At 39.9% G+C, this 21,645-nt stretch overlaps 2 protein-coding genes across 6 annotated transcripts in view; one reads left to right on the forward strand and one right to left on the reverse strand.

Annotated features, from left to right (window-relative positions):
- Window positions 1-545: 545 nt before the first annotated feature.
- On the reverse strand, window positions 546-11,784 carry TMEM60 (transmembrane protein 60). Its single transcript, XM_043964997.1, has 2 exons — window positions 11,534-11,784; window positions 546-2,904 (listed from the first exon to the last, which is right to left on the reverse strand). Exon 2 carries the CDS (start codon window positions 2,851-2,853, stop codon window positions 2,449-2,451), a length of 405 nt encoding a protein of 134 aa, XP_043820932.1. The 5' UTR covers window positions 2,854-2,904; window positions 11,534-11,784; the 3' UTR covers window positions 546-2,448.
- A 394-nt stretch (window positions 11,785-12,178) lies between these two features.
- Window positions 12,179-21,645, forward strand: part of PHTF2 (putative homeodomain transcription factor 2) — a 164,277-nt gene continuing 154,810 nt past the window's right edge. For 3 of the 5 annotated variants that reach the window (XM_043967329.1, XM_043967328.1, XM_043967330.1), the window contains exon 1: window positions 12,179-12,447. The gene's annotated coding sequence lies outside the window, so the exon portion shown is untranslated. The remainder of the gene's footprint in view (window positions 12,448-21,645) is intronic. The other 2 variants (XM_043967325.1, XM_043967327.1) reach the window with 1 other exon arrangement.

The raw sequence follows: 21,645 nt of genomic DNA on the forward strand, positions 1-21,645 counted from the left end.
AGATGAAGAAACTGAGGCATACAGGTCAAAGCATTTGCCCAGGTCGAACAGCTAATAAGTATCTGAGGCCAGATTTTAACTCAAGTCTTCCTTAACTCCAGGTTCAGCAATCTAATAACTATGCTACCTAAGCTGTAGAATTCTCCTTTTTTTACTTAGGCAATTTTTGCAGATTTTGTACTATTTTTTTGGCTGAGTTAAATCTTAGTGAATATACATACATGTTCAAGGAGGTAAGCCTGGATTAAGAGGTATACTTTTTTCTTACCTTAAGGTAAGATTGTTTGTATTTCAAAGCTTCTATTACCTTCTGTTGAGGTATTCGAGATTGGCTTGGATTGCTTCAGTCATTTAAGGGTTTATTTGTTCAGGTTTAGAACAGAGTCTGTAATCTATATTTACTGCTATACTTAATTTCATCCCCGAATATGAAGGCCATTAATTGGATTTAAACAGCAAGCTACTTAGTTCCAGTTGTTTCTGCATTATATTAAAAAAACTCAAAAAGTTAGGTATAGGTTCTTTAGACCTGAAATCTTAATTCATTCAATTTAAATAAACATTTATTAAGCATTTACCATATACAAGGCACTGAGGATACAAAGACTAAAACAAAAAGACAATTTCGGTCCTCGAGGTGTTCACATTCTAAGGAAGGCAGGGTACAACAACAATGTAAACAGAGAAGCAAATACAATGCAATTTGAGGAAGGAAAAACCACTAACATCTGTCAAGGGTCAGGTAATGTTTCACAGAAGTGGCACCTGAGCTGAATCTTTGAGGAAGAGGACTGAGAGGCACAGGCGAGAAGGAGGAGTGCATTCCAAGCACAGGGGATCCTTTGGCTGAATGCATGGGGGTCAGAGACCATTAAATCACAGACTATGCTGCAGAAGAATTTGAGAATTCTAGCTGGCACAATCCCCTTACTTTTATAAAGGCCCAGAGAAGTTCAACGATTTGCCAGCTCACATAAGCTGTGCTTGAACCCTAGTCCATTGACTCTAAAATCTTTTCCTTTCACCAGGATGCTGAATGGAATGCTGTCACGCAATGTTGTGAATAGCTATTAGTCCAACACCCTCCCTCCTGTCAAGTCGAGGAATAGTTATTAGAAATGTTTTGCTGGATTGTGAAGGATGTGATGCATGTAATAAGGAGGTTGAAGTCAGATTGTGGAGAACTTTAGAAGTCAAACCAAGGAGCTTACATTGAGGCAATAGGGTACTACTCAAAAGTTTCTGAGCAGATGATTGTCATGTCAGACTGTACCTTAGGAAGATTATTTCAAAGCTGTGTGAAGGACTGTCTGGAGATGGGAAAGACTGGAATTAGGGAGACCGAAGAGGTGTGTCTGTTGTGCTGCTACAGCACAACAGAGATCAGGGCCCAAAGAGGGTCATGACTATGTGAGTGGTGAGGTGATGGGTACGATAGCCTAGTCTTCATTAAGAGAAATTTCAAAATATAGTCATTACAATAGAAATATTTATTACTGGAATAATTTTTAAGCACTTCTTTGCCAGATTTTTTAGAAGCTGCCTCCACAGGCCTAGTACATAATTATCAATTCATGGTGTTGGGAAAAAACTCTGCATTGTACATGTCTGAACAAGGACAGATTTATATTGTGTTTAAGTAATCCTACTTAAATATAAACATTTTGAGATGTTTTCATTGTCTACTAAGAATTTCTTAAATAATCCCCAATGTATATATGGAAAGGGGCCCCAAAGCTGCGCTCCCACCCCTTCTCCAAGAGGGCTTTGCTTCCTCTCAGGAATGACTGGGAGAGAATCCCTTTCTGTTACATCACTTCTAGCAAGGAAGCAAAATTTAAATTTTACTTGTGTTAAAAGTTTTAAGTGGTAACTGGCATGATTTTGCCTAGATTAATGAAAACATGAAAGTATAATGATTGTACTTACCTAAGAATTTTTCCCATTATTCAGCAAAGAAAATGCCATTTGTTTTAAGTAAGCTTTGTTGTTTATAAGGAGAACGTAACATATTTGATGCCTACTCTAATACACATCATTACTCCTTTTTTCCCAATAATTTTAAAGTCTTATTAGGTTTGGATTGGTGCATAAGTGCTAATCAACATGAGATTTGCATTTGTGATTATTACATCTTTGAAGGTTATAACATCTTTGAAGTATATCAGGATTTTTAAAAGAAGTCATTTAAAATATATGGTTCAAAACAAAGTTTTATTTTTACAAGTGTAAGAAGGGATAAGGAAACTAATAATTGAAATGTAGAATAAATACTTTTCATGCTGTCTTCAAGTCCTTGAATAGTTAATTTAACACTAACTGAAACAATATAAAACTGCATTTGGTATGGTTTTCAGTTCCTTGGTAGCCTTGAAGTTTGTAAATATCCAGAATACTTTTTTTTTTTTTGCTGTTCAGCAAGCTATATTGAAAAGTCATAGTTAAAAGTCAGTCTCTCCGAGCAAAAAAGACATTATATCCAAGTTCTGTCATAGCCCCAACCAGTAAGGCCCATAAAGGAATAAAAACATAGGATAGATTCATGTTGGTAAACTGTTCCAGTTTAGCACAGAGTGCAAGACAGAATGCCAATTTAAGTAACATGGCTATGAAGTACCAGACCTTTCTTTTCATATGTCGTGGTCCATTTCGATGGTTGTAACCAGATTTACATCGTCCTGCCATCTTTACAATCAGCATTACAAGGAGAATAGTATCAAAAATCCAGACTGGTATGAATATAAGGAACCAGTTCCATGGTGCTTTCTCATCCAGTTTCAACACCAACATGATCAAGAAGAGCAATGTAAAAAGCCAGGTGAGCAGTACTCTCTGAGCCAGGGACATTCTCATTTAAACAGTTTGGAGAGATGGCTGCAGACAGTTGAAAAAATTAAGTACACCCTACAGGGGAGAAAAAATAATAATTATTCAACATTTTTTCATGATTTAGTAAGATACTATTAGATGCTTCTACTGGAGATATCTGGCTCACCACAAGGACAAAACTAAACTCATCTAATCCTAAAGATCTGGCTCCCCCTTCCAGCTTCCCTTTAATTTGCTTCAATCACGTCACTATTTTCAATGTTACTCAAGTTCAAAACTGGAATCATTTTTGACTCTTCATCGCCATCATATTCTATATTCATCAAATCAAAGGACCTATGAAGGAAGATGCTATCCACCTTTAGAGAAAGAACTGATATATGGAACTATGTATTGTACAGTTTTATATTTATGTATCTGTGTCAACTGTTGGCCTTCTTTAGTGAGGGGTTGGGAAAGACGGAGGGTAACGGCTTAGAACTCAAATGTAACCAAAAAAAAGTTAATTAAAAAAAAGGAAAATATTTGGGCAATTTCTATGTACAAAGCACACTTCAAAATCTTTCTCTTATTCATCCAATATCACTGCTAATGTTATAGACATTCTTTACCTCATACCTAGATAACTGCAATATCCTATTTACCTGGTACTAATTCTTCCAAATTTATTCTGTTCACCGATACCAAATCTTAAATTACTGTGTTTAACATGTTTCTCTCCTTCTCAAAAGACTATAATGGCTTTGAAGGGCCTGTAGTGTTACAGTGAAAAGCATGGTAAACTTGTAGTCAGAAACTAGAGGAATCTGGGCAAAGCCCAAATTCCAGCTCTGTTAATTAATATCTAGGTCCTTGGTCAAGTCACTTAAACTTTCTAGGCCTCAGTTTCTTCATCTTAGAGGGTTATACCATATGACCCATAAGGTCTCTTCCAGATCTAAATCTATGATCTTAGATCTAAACTCATGTTGACCTTCCACAATTTGGACCCACCCTATATATTGATCAACCTATCCTCTTTTCCCAAATCTAGACTGTCCTGTCTATTCAATTCACTAAGCACTTACCGAATTGAATAGACAAGACAATTTAGATTTGAAAAAAGGGGGAGGGGCAGCTAGGTGGCACAGTGGATAGAGCCCTGGCCCTGGATTCAGGAGGACCTGAGTTCAAATCCGGCCTCAGACACTTGACACTTACTAGCTGTGTGACCCTGGGCAAGTCACTTAACCCCAACTGCCTCACCAAAAAGGAAAAAAAAAAGGGGGGGGGGAAGGGAATGGTTGACATAAAAGGTATTTCAAAAAAATCTTAGGGTAGTTGCTTAAAAGTACACTAAGATTTGGCACACTATAATATATGGGTGTTTATTAATACATATGCATATACACAAATCAATCTATTATCTATCATTTATTATCTATCTATCTATCTATATCGGAATCAATCAGATTAGGGATGCCACACTGACTGAGCTGAATTTGAAGGAAGCTAAGGATTCTAAGCAGTGGAGGTAAGGAGAAAGTACATTTCTGGCACAGGCAACAGCCTATCATAAGGCATGAAAATAGGAGAGCATGTCAAAAATGGAACAGTGTTCAGGAGGGTTTGACTGTCAGACAGTATATGAAGAAGAGTAGTGCTGCCGTAAGATAGTCATAGTGCAGAGGGCAGGACTTTGTACTTTATTCTAGAGGCAACTGGGAACCCTTAGAGCTTCCTGAACACAGGAGTAACATGGTACAATCTGTAACTTTAGGAATATCAATTTGGCAGCTGTGTGGAGGATGGATTGGGAATTAAGTATGACAGCAGCAATTTGGCAGGGTTTTCTTGGAGTTAGGAAGACTGACTGGGCGGCTTCTGAATTAAGGTAGGCAGAAGTGATGAAAGAATAGAGTTGTGATTCTGTGAATTGAAAAAAGGACACTGATAAAAGATTATATAGTTGAGGTAGAGTCTGCAAGACTTAGCTGATGGTCATGGAGTAGAAAAACGAGGACTTCAAAGTTGTACATCTGGATGATTAGGTGGTGACTGAATCATAAACAGTCCATGTAATTTCTTGTTTTTCTTCAAGCAAATCCTCCCTTCTGTCTAGATTGCCTTCTTCCTTATTTTCTGCCTATCTTTAAAGCTAGGATTCCAGATCTTTTTTATTCCAGACTTTCCTCTTACTACTTGAGCTCAATAAATTGTCTCTCATAGCCTTTATTCTCTCTCAAATTGTATCTAAGCTACAAAAAGAAATTCCACATTTTCTCCCAAACAAGATTAGTAATAGTAAATAATTTATGAATTACTTTGTAGTTGACAAAGAACTACCCTCACAACAACCCTCTGAGGAAAGTAGTATGAGTCTTGTTATACACATAAAGAAACTGAGTACTGGATAAGTTAAGTGACACAATCTCATAACTAGTGATATATTCAACACAAAAAAAAGGGCTTGATTCCAGGATCAATGAGTTTTCAATTATCCTATGCTGCTTCTTATAAGTTTGGGGGCATGTACCCTATTAATGTTTCCCTTGATATCTCTCCCAACATCTAAACATAGGTATACAAATAATGTTGATTTAAATACTACAAATGTACTTGCAAATTAAGTGCAGTGCTTCTATTTAAGTGCTGGATTTATGTCATTTGCATGATATAAGTCTGTGATCCTATGTATTAAAAAATCTCAGAGTTGGAAAGGCCAACCAATACCTGAAAAGAAATTACTTCTACAATATCCCTGACAAGTGGTTATCCAGTTTCTAATTAAAAACCTCTATCGAGGAGGAACCCATTATCTCATGAGGCACCCTATTCTACTTTGGAGAGTCTTAATTTTTAGGATTTTTTTTTTTTTTTGGTGAAGCAATTGGGGTTAAGTGACTTGCCCAGGGTCACACAGTTAGTATGTGTCAAGTGTCTGAGGCCGGATTTGAACTCAGGTCCTCCTGACTCCAGGGCCAGAGCTCTATTCACTGAGCCACCTAGCTACCCCAGGAATTTTTTAAAAAATTAAACCAAAATTTGACTATGTAACTTGTTATCTATTGCTTCTGGTTATGTCCTCTAGGTTTAAGCAGACTAAGTCTAGCCTGTCTTCCACATAACAGCCCTTCAAAAATATAAAAATAGCTATTATATTTTCTCTTCCAAATTACTTTTCATAAAAATAAACATTTCCAGTTCCTTCAACTTAGCCCCACAAGGCATAGTTTCCAATCACCATTCTTGATTACCCCCCTCAGTATATGCAATCCAATTTTTGAATGTCTTTCCTAAAATGTGACTGTCCAGAACAGAGTACAATATTGTTGATATAGTCTGGCCAAGATACTACCTTGATCTTTAGTACTTCTGTTACTACTTCATTCAGGTAGGTACTGATGCTTTTTGATAGTGGTGACAATAATTTGAAGGACTCTGCAGGTAGTTAGAGAATTCAGAACCTGGAGTCAGGAAGACTTGAGTTTGAATAGTGCCTCCAACACTTAATGGCTGTGTGACTCTGGAAAAGTCACTTAACCTCATCTGTAAAACAAGGAAATTGAACTCCACAGCCTCTGAAGTAACTTCCAGCTCTAAATTTATGATTCTATGTGGTCAAACAATTTATTCTCTTCAACAAACCTTACCTGCCTCACACGTGTCTAATAATTTTGTACAAAAATATAAATGGACTTTTTCTATGAATTAAAAATTTATGATACACTTTTAGAATAATTTATGTGTGCCATACTATTTTCAGATTAGGTTCTCTCTCATATTTCAAGGAAGAGATAGTCCTTTAAAGACATGTGTACACAGAGACAAGAGAAAATAGGGGATGTTATGCCCTCTGTACCATCCTCTTCTCATTGCTTCCTGAAAACTGACTGGCAATAGATTTATATTTAAAGGACACCTGACTGGAAGTCCAAAGACCTGAACTGATGTCCTGGCCTTGCTGAAACCTCCTCATTCTTCAGTGTCTTCATCTCTAAAACGAGGTGGTTCAACTGTATGCCATTTATAGTCTCTTCAAGGTTTCATACTCTATGCCTCTAAAAGATTTAATTTTAATTGCCTCAATTTTACAGCTAAAGACCAAACTGACTGTGAAGAGTAATGACTTTACCAAGAGCACACAGCTAATTTGTAGCAGAGCTGAAACCTGAATCCACATGTCTTGACTTGATACAATGTACTTCATTTTATTACCATTGATACCATTTCTCCAATAACTTTTTTTTTGGGGGGGGGGGCGGGCAATGGGGGTTAAGTGACTTGCCCAGGGTCACACAGCTAGTAAGTGTCAAGTGTCTGAGGCCGCATTTGAACTCAGGTCCTCCTGGCTTTATCCACTGCGCCACCTAGCCGCCCCCTTCCAATAACTTTTAACCTGCACTTTTTCTATTGTTCTCAAATGTGGAGATTGGACTAGATTACATCTAATATCCCTTCTAGCTCAAAATCTTATGATGCCCTATAATATTTTATGATAAAAAAGGAGTTAAACCAATGAACAAGGTAGGTCTTAGTAAGAATCAGCTCAAGTTCAAGAACATAGTCTGATAATTTATCTGGTGATTTCATGGTAGCTGTGAAAGTTCTCTTTTATTCATTCCTAATCCCTGTTTAGTAGGTGATATGGCTACATTCTAACAATGACTGATGATCTGGAAAATGGGCCAGTCTAGAACAGAGAAAGATTTTTTGCTACTGCAAAGGGATAAATATGAAAGTAAAATGTGTACTCAAGAAATGAACAATGCCTAAGGAAGTACAAGAGGAGAAGAAGAGAAGAGACAGAGTCTGTGCTGATGGTTAATTAGTAGGGGTAAAAATCAGCTAAGGAGGGGCATCAGAGGCAGAGATCTCAATATAGTTTATTGAATAATAACTGACATTTCTGTGATTTTTTTTTTACTTTGCAAAATACTTTATAAATTATCTCATTTGACTCACAACTCTGGGAGACAGAAACTGTGTTTTCTAAAATAATGACTATTGCTATATAGACCAGTTTAGGGTAAGCCTATTATTATTTATTAATATTATATACCAGTGAAGAATTGACCATGTCTCCTGACTTCTCATTGTCTCAGTTCTGGTAGAGAACACAGGGAGAGAGTTTTGGTGTGAGCAGGAGAAAAGCCCCAGCAGACCCATCAAAGCTAATTGGTTAGCATCATTCAATTCGTTGGTTGACATGATTTGAAGGCGGTCCACATTAAAATGAACTCTACAAATGGCAACAGGGGAAAGTATGCAAAAGACTCCCACTAAAGTTGCTTAAGGCAAAGTCCACTATCTAGATGTGGTTAGATGCCAACAATCCTCAAGGAGAATTTATCTCCATTTCTTTTGTTTACTTGGGTCTGTCCCAGATGAGATTTGACAAAGTTTCACTAGGAGAACTAACTGAACTTTGGATGGGAGGGGGGGCATACTGTGAAACTGATCCCTGGGTCCCCCAAGAAATCCATTATAAAGAATTATTTTCTCACAGAACTAATATCCCCATTTTGCAGATGTAGAAAATATGTCAGTATGTATAGACAGGCTTAGAGAGGCTAAATATTTGCTCATGACACAGAAAATCTACTATATGTGAGAAGTTTTGAATGCTTGTCTTTCTAACTCTCAGCCCAGCACTCCAGGTATTATTATACCATACTGTTTTCTATCTTTTGTTCACATGCTAAATTGGAATCAAACTATACTAAAGCATTTAAAACCAATTTCCATAGTTACTTGCCAGAGCTATTCCAAATAAAAAAGTGAATAAACGTGTTCAGTGTCAGCAGGATACTCTGCAACTCTGCGGCATGTGATTGGTAGAGAAAGAACCAAGAGAGACCATGAAGGAAAGAGTACCATAGCAAGCACTGAGACAGAAACAACTTTTTTATTTTATATCTATTATCCGCTCTTTCAAAGAAACTCATAGATAGATTTAAAGCCCTGAGAGATACCAGAGATTATCTAGTCCAACCATCTCATTTTACAGATGAAGAAACTGAGATTTGAAGACATGAAGGGACTTGCCCAAGGCCACAAAGGGCATCAACAGAGCCTAGATTTGAAACCAGGTTCACTTTCCTCAGATCTAGTACTCTTTCTACTGGATCACATTCCTGCAAGATAAAAATGAACAGAGAAATTTCTAGCAGGCAGGAACCTCTAAGGAAATCTCACCAAGGCTGTACCTAATAGAGGACTAAAGATCCTCTCTACTGCTAACAGCCAATTAGAATTAACACTTCCATTCACATACACTGATGTTTTGGCACAGGATATAATTAAAAATGCAATCTTATTTTTAAGGTCATAAATGAGATCTATCACACATAGTTAATAGGTTTGCTTGCTAATGATTTCTCCTTAAATTTTCTCTGTAGTTAATTTTTTTGTTTTGATAATTGCTGGGACCCAAGTCCCAAGTGATAAAGGTATTAAGTTGTCTAGAAAAGGCACACAGAGGGCAGCTAGGTGGTGTTGTGGAAAAAGCACTGGCCCTGGATTCAGGAGGACCTGAGTTCAAATCCAGCATCAGACACTTGACGCTAGCTGTGTGACCCTGGGCAAGTCATTTAACCCTCATTGCCCTGTGGAAAAAAAAAACCCCAAAACAAAAAAACCCAACTCAACAAAAACAGAAAGAACGAAAGAAAAGGCACACAGATTAAGTGGATAAACTCCTGTATGTGTAGGATTTATATTACCAGGACTATGTGAGTGGATCTGATCATTTAGGTGGAGACTAGAATAAGAAAACAATGCTAGGTGTTAGATCAGGGGTTCTTAACTTTTTCTGGGTCATAGACCTATTTGGGAGGCTAGTGAAGCCTGTGATCTTCTAGAATGTTTTTAAATGTATAAAATATACATAATTACAAAAGAAATCAATCATATTGAAATAAAGATGTAAATTTTTTTCCTATCCAAGCTCATGGATCCCCCTGACGTCTATCTTTAAGATCACTTGGCTTTTATTACCTGGTTCTACACCAATTTCACTGAGGCACAGATGGAGTAAATGACTTGCCCAAGGTCATGTTAAATAGTAAGGTGCACAGATGAGATTAGAATGCAGGTCATCTGATTCAGTGTTCTTTCCACAGTACCATACTGATGCTGCCTCTCCTCATAAAGTAGGCTACTCGTATTGGTTAAGGGAAAGCTTGGCTTTCTCTTGATTTGTTTCCATGGCTACTTAGTGAAAGCTAGAGAGTACTAAATAGCAGTGTTTGTATATCCTGGGAAGCTTTTTCCATAGGGCCTCCCCCTATGTCAAAAAGTCCTATTTTAGGGTCCTAGGGTTGTAGCAATCATGGTCAAGAAAGCCACTGTTACCCACAGATGGTTAGTGAGGAGCAAGTGCTCAAGGAGCGAAAACTGCAGTCTATCCTAAGAACATCATAACTTCCTTTTTTCAGCACAGTATCTCATAGGCCTTTGTGTGTGACCTGTTTCTTGGCTGTAGATCAAACACCAGATTTCATAATTTCCCTCTACCAGTTATTACTTCTCAGGACCTCGGTTTCTCCAGACTATATGACTAGCCTTAAAATTTTATGATCCTATACAGATAAATTTATTGTAATACATCTGACTAAACAGAATCTTTCTGCTTTTCAGAAGACCAAGTTACATAAAGGGTAACTTGTCACAGCAAAGGGAGAGATGCTTCTAGATGCAGTAAACTGCAGGAAGACTGTCCTTTAGATCCCTATCATGGGGTAGTGGCTTTAAGTGAATTTGAAAAATTTCATAGACTCATGTGCCCTATGCACTTAAATGTTCACAGAAGGGCCTATTTTGCAAAAGATTCACTTATTGTGTTGGAAGACCTTGGGTGCTGCAAGTGGTAGATAAAATATGGTATGTAAAACTAGAGTAGTTCATTTCAGAGTTCACAGCTTCATTCGTGGGAAGGGGTGGTGGTGGTGGTGGTGGTTGTGTCATAATTCAAAGTACAATTGAGAGCAAACGAACATCCCCTTTTGCCGTGGTTATTACAATGTTTTGGAAAATGCTAGGCATATGCTTTATTCTCTAATTTATACTTTTTCACAGGTCAATTCTTCCCTTCCCTCCCCACACTTTTGTGTTACTTATCTGCCTTACCGTACTCTTCACCAAATTATGTATTACCCTCTTCCATTAATCCCATTTTTTTCCTTGTCCGAAACCTCATAGCCTCATTCTTCTTGGACTCTTCTCACCCCCAAGGAAAAGATCCCCTAAATTCTTCCAACCCCAAATTTCTCCACTCAATTAAAATTCACTCTAAGTGTATCTTTGCTGGATCACTTCTACTGACTGTAACTCAGCCTTTGCACAAAAGCTTTGCGATGACTTGTCACCTGCCCGAGGCCTATTTATACCTTGAGCATCTTATGCATCAGTCTGAATTCGTCCTCATCTGCAAGGCTGCCCGAAGCATCGGTTCTGACCCCCCCCCCCCACAGCTCTAAGCTGTGTCCAACACGTTCGATAAATGTTTTGCTTGTTACAATATCGGAGTATCTCACATACAAAGAAGCTCTGGGGATAAACAATAAGCTGGGGGGGGGGGGGAAGGATGCAGACGATGTCGGGGGGCAGACGAGAATGATGGGGGGGGGGCGGGGAGCTAACATTCTCTCCATCGGCACCGAGGCAGGGGGAGGGGCGGAAGCTCCCTGGGCGTTCGGCTCGTCCGTCCGAGCTCCGGACTCACCTGGGTATTGCAGTCAGCCGTAAGGCAGAGGGGAAATGAAGATGGGGGATTCGTCAGGTTATATCCCCAGGAACTTCACGCACGTTTTCCCCCATTAAATCCAGAATTCGTCACATTAAAGGGGGGAAAAAAGCGGTCTGCACCATTCAGTTCCGGATCCTAGAGCAGCAGCCAAATTAGAACCTCACTCAAGCTTCTCTCTCAGCCTCCTCAACATCCGGGGCGGGGTCTTGGTGGCTCTCTGACTACGCTAATAGGTAGAAGGAAAGCCAAGCAAACTCTTTACCACGCCTCCTTTCAGGCGATGATTGGTCAACTGGAATGTCAATTCGATTCAACGGAGCCGTCTTTCTTACTCCGATTCGATAACATGGGCATCAATTAAATCCTATTAAGTCTCCTGGCTTCGCATCCCCCTGCTGCTATAGGCTAGAGGAAAAACCAATCTAAGCGAGCTTGGGAAAAACTAGCCCGGCTTTTCTTCTCCTTCATTGTTGAAGGCAGGTGCCAATTAAAGTGAACCCGCCTGCGGCTCCTCCCATCCACGGTGTCCTGGGCTCCTCCTCTTCTCCTTCCCTCCCTCCCTCACCTTTTTCGGGGTTTGGGAGGCAAAGAGAGGGAGGGAAAGAGAGAGAGAGAGCGAGCAAGCGAGAGAGAGGGAGGGAGGGAGAAAGAGAGAGAGAGACAGAGACAGAGAGAGAGAGAGAGAGAGAGAGGCCCTAGGGGAAGGGGGCGGGGCGAGGCGAGGCGACTCGACTCTACTCCTCCGGCGGCTCGCGCGGGAGCCTGCAGCCTCGTTGTGGTCAGTCTGGCAGCCAGTGGCAGCGGCAGCGGTAGCGCTTACCCGCTTCTCGGGTGTCTCCGGCGCTTCTTCCCCACCCCCGGCCCGCCAGCGAGCGGCGCCGGCGGCTACGGTAAGGGCTGCATCGGCTGCGGGCGGTGCGGAGGTCGTTCGGGGCTGACAGAATCTTGGGGATGCTGCGGAGCGAGGCCAAAGGGGCGGGCGAGCCAACCCGAGGTGGGAAGGCATGGGAGCGAGACGAGCGTTCGGGGATGCTGGGAGGGGGCCCACGCATCCGGGGACCCGCACCCCACTCTGCGGCTCCCGGCTCCCCGAGGTCGGGGTTTGCCGCCCGGTGGCCCAGCGCGGTGACAGCTGGGGTTCTTTACTCCCGCTCCCCGCTCCCCTCTGTCTCTCACCATTTCTCGCCGCCCAGCCGCCCCCGGCTTCACGAGGGCTGGTGAATTAGCAGTGGGGCCGTCGCCCCCCGAGAGTCCCCCGGCCCCCTTCCCCGCTTCTCGGGGACTGCTTTGGGAGGGGGGGCACTGTGGAAAAAAAACGGGAGGGGGACCTTGCTGGCTGAGGGGAGAGCGAAAGGATGGAAGGGGCTTCTGGTGGGGGTGGGGGGCAGTGCTTGGCAGCGGGAGGACAGGATGAGGGGTGGGGGGAGGCGTGAGTGTGTGAGAGGTAGGAGCCCATTTAGAGAGAGAGAGCGAGCTAGCTGCCAGGGACCTTGGAGGTCATCTAGTCCAACCCACTCATTCTGCGGAGGAAAAGAGGGGGGTCGCTGTTGGATAGGCTTCGCCTAGTGCAGAGCAGCCCAGCCCACCGCCCCTCCAACCCTGGATGCCCAGGCGAAGGAGGCAACAGTTTGGTTTTCTGATGCCAACACTCGCCCAGGAGGAGCGGGTGGTGAGGTCTGGCACGGGGGTCTTTATTTCCCGACTGCAGACAATGGCCCTGGGATCTCTAGGTCGGCTTCGATCTTTTAAAATTTCTTTCTCCTTTCTTCCAAACGTTGACAGCCAACAAGGGCTGCTGTGCTCTTACCTTGCAGACCCAGGCTGTCTTCTTTTAACATCCTACCATGATAACTTTTTGGGTCATACTTTTCATCACTCCCCCCCCCCCCCCCCCCCGTGATTCCTTGCTAACTTGCTTCCTTCCCTCCTTCCTTCCCTCCCTCCTTTCCTTACCGTTGGCCTGGCTAAAGCAAATGACAATATGATATAGAATGTTCCAAATGTCTTAGTGCAGCTTTTTTAAGCCTCAGAAAATAAGTTTTAAAAAAACAACCTATTAAAGTCTAAAACAGCTCTAAGACTTTTGGGACACCTTGTATCATGTAGTCACTTACTTTTAATAGCTTTTAAAGCTATTAAAGCTTAGAATTGCACTAGGACTTTTGCAACACCCTTTATATACTATTTAGAGATGCATGGATTGTGACAAAATGAGTCCATTTCAGAATTCTTTCAAATCACGGAAAAATTATTCGAACTATTTAATCTTTGGAGAGACATAGTAGGGGATTCTTGCTTTTCTGGACACATACTAGCATTATGACCCTGGCCAATCTAATCTCTAGGTGTTTCTAAAAGATAAATTGTAAAGGAGGTGTGAACCTTCTCGGTTGAGGGAGTAAAATCTTTGAGTTCCCTGTTTCAGTGAAATCATGGGTCTAATCCAAAAACTCTTTAATTTTCTATAACCAATAGTTATTGCACAGTTAATGCTTTATTGCTTGTTTGCCCCACCTTAACTTGTATTATTTGTGGCCTTCAAATTTCTAGTATTGCTATTGTGTTCCTTCCCATCAGCTCTAGCATTAGAAGTGTATTTAACCATATACTTTTAAGTAACTTTTGGAACCACATTTTGTAGTTTAGATTTTAGGGATGCTATATTTTTCAATAACTTCTTCAGGAACTTTTGGAGTTTTCCCAAACATTTTTAAATGCTGAAAGAAAAATCAGCTGAGTATTTGGAAACTACACACAGCCACACGATGATTGATTAAATGGCATAGTTATCTCATTCTTAATTCATAAAATAAAGGTAGTTAAAGTGACAAGGAAATTCTCTTTTGTTGAGACTACATTTCACTGTGTCAGGTGAACTGGCTTTTCTAAGTCTCTAGTCCTAGCTTGACCACAAGTTAGTTGGATGACTTGAGGCAAGTCATAGGCTTATAAATTGACAGATGTAAGAGACCTTTGAGATCATCTACTCAAACCACATAATTTTACAAGTGAAGAAACCGAGGCCCAGAGAGGTTGAGACATAATAAAATTCACTGCTACTTAACTATATAACTGTATTCCTGGGACATCTTTTTGAACTCTGGAGGCCAGTAGTTTCTATTTGCAAGTTCGGCTTCTTTAAGGTGGGGAGCAGCTATATACATTTTAATTTTTACAATTTTCTAGAAAAGTTTGAGGGTGCAGAAAGAAGACCAAACAAATTATATCTTATGATCCCACAGTAGAAGGTCGTTAGGAACTTCTGTGCAATCAAAAATATGGCTTTTACTACCACCCCCAATTTTGTCTTCTTTCTTCCTTTACATTTTGTAGCAGTACATTGCAGTTTGTAATTCCATAGATAATTATACATGTAAAAATATTTTAAAGTTTTTTGTAATCAGTGAGGATAAATACAACAAATCACTTTAATACTCAGTTGTTATTTGCACAGTTGGTTATCATTTTTACAGTAAAGGAAGCTTAATACTTCTTCAGAGAAAACAGGCAGAACATAAATGGTGGGGCTACAGTCTATAAAATAAGGATGAGTTTCTTTTAAAACAGTGCCTCGTGCATAGTAAACACTTAATAAATGCTGGTTGATTTGCTGTTTTAACCAAAATAACATTGAAACTCTGGCAATAATTTTTTTAAAGTGACAGAAATTTTTGAACTAAACTTTTTGGGAAAGAGGATAAAGCAATAGTTATATATGCATACAATATACATATATGTACATAATGTATGTATATTTTTAGTCCCCAAGTGAAGTCTTAGAGAAACTTGGTATATGGAAATTCCAGTTTTTAGAGGTGTAACCGTGTAGTATTCCCTCTACCAAAGCAGTCTTCCCTTTATGCCTTCACCTCTAATACAGTTCTTGTGTTCTTCTGTGTACCTCCAGAGAACCTGACTAATGTTTGTTGGGGGGAAGGGAGGGGGCTTCCTTTGGTTCTTTCAGTATCTCTGATCCTTACCCAGTCCAAAGTCGGTATACACTTCCCTGCCATTTCCAAACCCTTTTATGTTTATGTGTGTTCCCCTATTAAAATATAAGCTCCTTGAGGGCAGTGACTTTTTTGCGGGGGGGTGGGGGGGGTTCCTAATGCTTAACATAGTGCAGGAACCACATAAGTGCTTTTAATACTTTTTAAATCCGTTATTGAAGGTAGAAAACTTAGTACTTGGATTGTTTCTTTTCCTTTTCCCCCTTCTCGCTCACTTTCTTTTTTTCTTTTCTTTTTTTTTGAGTCTGGTCTTCCTATTTTACCCAAGGTGGCATTAGAGACCACATGTGGACCCAATATCTCTACTGATGGGCTCCAAATCATTCGCCTACTCAGTTTTTAACCAAGTCTTGTCACTTCAGGCACCTTGGTAGCCCCTACTCCTGATTGAGGGCAGAAATACCATCAACTCTAGCCCTGGCCAGAACTCTCCACCTCAAGTGATTCACCAGCCTTCCCCTCCCCTGTAGAAAACATAGGCCTGCCCCAAAATGTAAGGCCTTATCTTTCATTCTTACCACATGACCAGCCCACTTCCTTTCCATTTGAAACTATTCTTGATGTAAATAGAATTTAGAGTTGAAAGACCAGTCCTAAGAGATCTTCAAGTCCAGGAGTTTCTAAGCTTTTTTGTGTTGCGGCCCCTTTGCAGTCCCGTGAAGACTTGTGGATCTTTTCTCAGAATAATATTTTTAAATGAATAAAATAAAATAACATAGGATTACAAAGAAGGTCACACAAATATAGCATATAGCAGAGCTGAGATTTGAACCTAAATACAGTATTTGAATTCTCAAATTTATTGTTGTTTCTACTACATAGAGATTTGTTAAAGCTTGTTATGTGCAGAATATGGTGCTGTTCCCCAGAAGAGATGAAAGGTGAGTTATATACACTGTAGACACTGGTACTCACATAAACTAATCTTCATTCTTGGAATGGACTGCTTCCTCATTTCCAATTCTCACAATCCTTTTCTTTCTCCCTGGCTCAGTTTGGATTCTAACTTTTCAATCAAATTGGCCCTCCTTCCTCTAGAGGAACTTTGACCCCTTCTTTGCTTCCCTTTGCTCTCTACTAGTCATTATACTTATTTTTGTATTTTTATATCCTTTCAGTAAACTGTAAGCTCCTTAAGGGAGAGATTATTTCATTTTTTTGTCCTTGTATCTTCAGTGCATAGCAGTGACTTGCACATGGTAGACATTCAATAAATGCTTATTGGACTGTTGAATTAAACCTTACAGTCTGGTAAGCAACATAAAGAGCTTGTATAGTGTAGTGAAAACAGAGCTACACTGAGACTCAAGATAAATGTGGGTTGTAGTCTGTCCTGAGAATCTGGATACATGTGGATGATTATGAGCTACACTTAATTATCTTTGAAAAATAATTTTTTCTAAGCAAGCATGGCAAAGACAGTTATAAAAACAACACACAGCTCTTTGTTTCTGGAAGTCCTTTCTTGAGTCCATAGCTGACAATTCTTATCTGGTATAAGAGGATCTCAATCCTTGAAGCTGCTTCCTATCTCAAATGGCTATTTTTCTGTATCGTTCTGTGCTCAAATTTGTCAGTTTTCAATGCATCCTCTGGACATATTATCTGCAACTGGTTCAGTCTGCTGCTGCTGCTGCTGTTGTTGTTTGTCTTTCATTCTCTAAGAGGACCGTGATGTTGGGGTGATATTATGACTTGCAGTGAATTGGATTTAAGTGAGGGAGGGCTGTGTAAAGTCACCAACCTCACTCTCTCCTCCAGAGCCATCTGGGTTCAGTGGCAAGATATACAATAGGATGACTGTAGATGACCCTGGATGTTTAAGGCAATTGGGTTAAGTGACTTGCCCAGCTAATAAGTATCTGAGGTGACATTGGAATTCAGATCCTTCCAATTTAAGGGCCAGTGCTCTATCCACTGTGCCACGTAGCTGCCCTCCAGTCAGCTGTGTAATCAGTGGAGGGTTTGTATAACAGTCTATATAGCTATATGTCTCTTCCCAACTTGCTTCCTTCTGCTATAGGCACAGGCCCTCCTGATCCTAGATCCTCCGTTGGTATAAAGACCAGGAGTTCAAGTCTTGCCTCTTACACATATGGGATCTGGGTGGCCCTGGACTCTCTCAGGGCCTCTAGGCAACTCACTAAGACTTCAAGTTGCAGGGAGTTGGATGGATGAAGTGCATCTGCATGGATGAATTCACAAATATCAACCAAAATTCACAATAAAAACTATAACATAAAACAAAATTCCATGTACATAAGAGCAAGAGAGACAGAGACAGAGAAATTTCTATATAGGTCTGAAAGAAGGGTATTTAGGTCATTTTTTTTCTTTAAAAATTTTATTGATATCTTTTTTTATATCTTCAGTTCCCAATATATCCTTCCTTTTTTGCCTCCCCTTATAACAAGGCATTGAAAAAGAAGAGGAAAAAAGCACAGTTCAATAAAACGAACACATCTATAGTGTTCTGCAAATTGGAGAGCCTGTGCTCTCTTTATTGGTATAATTGAGGCAGGTTGGTGACATAGTGAATAGAGAATTGGGCCTGGAGTCAGGAAGACTTAGGTTCAGATCTGGCCTCAGACACCTGCTAGCTGTGTGAAGCTGGGCAAGTCATTTAACCCTGTTTACCTCAGTTTCCTTATCTGTGAAATGAGCTAGAAAAGGAAATGGCAAACCACTCTAGGATCTTTGCCAAGAAGAACCTAAATGTGATCATAAAGAGCTGGATATGATTGAACAACAACAAGGCACTTAATAAATACTTATTCCTTTGTTTTCCTCTTTTCCCCTGGCTGTAGAAAACTGAGGATGGAGAGGCAGGACTTTGGTAGGGATGCTTACAAATATCTTGTTCTGTCTTTTTCTCTTTCCTTTTTTCTTCCTTGTAGGGTAAGAGAAATTAGATGGAAAGATACTTTAGTTGAAAAGGTTAGATTGCTCCTAGTTACCTGGAATGAGCTGAATTGGAGAAAACTGAAGTTTGGAGTCTTCCTAAATATCTTGGTTATTAGCTGTGGTAAAATCTTATGTATTTAATATTAGTAGCAGTATTTAGCAGCTCCAGTTCCCTAGGCAAAAAAAAGGTAGACAATAGTTGGTTTTTTTTGCAACAGATCTTATTAAGGCTTTATCAAAACAGATTTTTTGCTTTGGGAAAGAGCTATAGGTTGGCACAGCGAACCTCAGATATACACAGTCAAGAATTTCTTTCTTTTTTTTTTTTTCCAGGGCAATGGGGGTTAAGTGACTTGCCCAGGGTCACACAGCTAGTAAGTGTCAAGTATCTGAGGCTGGATTTGAACTCAGGTAACTCCTGAATCCAGAGCCGGTGCTTTATCCACTGCGCCACCTAGCTGCCCCCAGTCAAGAATTTCAAAATGCAGTGACCATCTGATCAGGATCATTAGAATAAATCTGTACTGCCATTAGAAAAGCTGAAAATTAGGTTGATGTTAGGTTGTATGGGTTTCTACCCATTAGAAAAATGAGACAAGATATGGGTATCAGGTTTTGGAATTAGACAAATTGTGATTTCCTAGAAAAGGTGATTGTAGAATCCATAAGCAGTGAAAATATACCAAACTTGGTTCCGGATAGCAAACAGGAAGTGGCACAGGAAATCTATGATTGAGTCACTATCTGGTAATGATGACAATATGATTAAGTTTAACATTGTGTTAGGAGAAGAAAAAGAAAACCAAAATTTTGTCATGCAGTTAACCAGTTTTAGAAATGGAATTAAGAATAATATGAAAAAGTATTAATAAAAAGGCAGATTACAGAATGCATGGAGGCTGTTTGAGTATATGAGAAATTATGTTACAAATTTAAAAAGCAAACTTGGGGGAAAGCACTAATAGGCTAATAAAAAAATAAAACTAATAAAAGAGACCACAATCCTTTTTAAAAAAATCTAAATGGAGATTCCCCAGCCCCCAATATTTAGGAAAGCTAACTGATTACAAACTAGACCTTAGGCAAAGGGCCTAGGTAAAGATTTTACCAGGAACTGTCAAACTATGACCTTAACCCAGGGCTTGACAGATCTTACGAGGCAGATTGCTGTAGTGTGTAGCAATTTTACTTTGATGCCTAAGTATTTTCTTACAACCTCACATGAAATTTAGCAAAACATATCCAGTGCAGTAGTTTTACTATTTAAAAAAAAAAAACACCTAATTTTTTTTTATGGGTGGGGCAGTGAGCATTAAGTGACTTGCTCAGGGTCACACAGCTATTAAGTGTCAAGTGTCTGAGACTGGATTTGAACTCAGGTCCTCCTGAATCCAGGGCCAGTGCTTTATCCACTGTGCTACCTAGCTGCCCCCCAAAAAACCCCTAAAACTAAAAAAGATGTCCATTACATTTGATACTGCCACTTACAGTGGCAGTACTGGGACACTTTTTGGTTTGCCATTGTAGTTTGAAATCGTTGATTTAGACTTGAAATGATGAGATTTATCTAGCTCAGAGGTGTCAAAAACATGACTGGTGGCTGCTTATGGCCCATAACACTCCCCAGTGTGACCTGAATGAGATTAAAATATTATTGAAAAATATTTAACAAAATAACTTAAAATACAATACATCATAGATCAACATAGCTTTCAAGTCAATATGGGTCCTGCAAGGATCCTTACATATGGTTTAGTGGCTACCGTTTCTATTTGAGTTTGACATAATTGCCAACTTTGTCATTTTATAGATGGCAGGCTCAGAACTGGAGAGGTTAAGTGATTTGCTCAAGGTCAGACAGGGGGTAGCAAGAAGCTGATCTAGGGCCTGAACTAGGTCCTTGTGTCTTTCTACCACACCACATTTTGCCTCTCCTATTGGGGCCTGTATGAATTAAGGGGGAAGTAAAATGACATGAATAGGGCTTGGCAAGGATTTGCTGTCTAATCTGTGTGGATGAGGAAATACTTTAGACCCAAGGATATTCTAGAAGTTCCTTCCAGACCCTTCTGTTTACCCTGATGTGAGTTTCAACCTGAGACTGGGAGCCAAGACTCTCAAGACAGCATATTACATCTTTCCTTCCCGTTTCCCCCTTTTGGGGGCACCTCAATTTTGTGGCTCTTTACAAAGCTAATTTGGGGAGCTGAGTTAAACCCATGTAAGAGAGGAAGCTGGATAAAGAACTACAATTGCCTAATTAAAGATAACTTGGGAAAGTAGTAGCAGAGAGATTATATTTTTGGTTCTTCTTCGTGGGGAATAAAGAGCCACATTTTCTTTTTTACATTTATCATTTACTGATGCATCTGCTCCAATGTATTTATCACTGGAAAGTAGACTAACCTTCTAGGCTTTTGTTATATATAAATTTGTTAAACATGCCTTCTATGCCTTTGTGCATATCGTTGATAAAAATATTAAAACAGCCCAGATACATATCCTAGGGGGTATTATATTAGAGACCTCCTTCCAAGTTGACATTGAACCTTGAATGACTATTACTGTTTGATTCTAACCATTCAATAATTCCTCATCATCATTGAAAACACTTACTACGTGCTGTCTAGATGTGTCTGTTGTCTAAACTGTGTTAAGAACTTAAAAATTGTTATCTCATTTGATCTTTACAAAAATTTTGGAAGGCAAGTGCTTTTATCACCTCTGTTTTACAGTTGAGGAAACTTAGACAGATAGAGCTTAAGTGACTTCCTCAGGGCCACACTATATAAATAAGTGTCTTAGGCTGGATTTGAACCCAGTCTTCCTGATTTCAGGTTCTGTACTCTTTTCACTGTGCCACCTAGTTCCCCTAATTGTTCGATAGTTTGATCTTTCCTACAAGAATAGCATGAAAGACTATGTCAAACAGTTGGTTAAATTGCCAGTCTGGGAACGTTATGAAAAAAATAATTGATGTTAGTCTGGTATTACCTGTTCTTAATGAAGTCATGCTGGCTATTTGTCATCACTGTTTCTTTTTCTCAATGTTTATCAATCATCTTTTTAAGTGTTTATTGGATATAGCCTCTGGCATGTCCTTTAAGCATCACAAACTCTACATTTCCCCCCAGATTTTCAGTTTTGGTGAAGGTACCACCATCCTTCCAGACA

This window comes from Dromiciops gliroides, chromosome 5 (assembly GCF_019393635.1).
Source record: "Dromiciops gliroides isolate mDroGli1 chromosome 5, mDroGli1.pri, whole genome shotgun sequence".
Classification (NCBI taxonomy): Eukaryota; Metazoa; Chordata; class Mammalia; order Microbiotheria; family Microbiotheriidae; genus Dromiciops; species Dromiciops gliroides.

What these genes read in the sequence shown, in the direction of transcription:
- TMEM60 (XM_043964997.1), bottom strand. Translation starts at nt 2,853, where the DNA reads ATGAGAATGTCCCTGGCTCAGAGAGTACTGCTCACCTGGCTTTTTACA.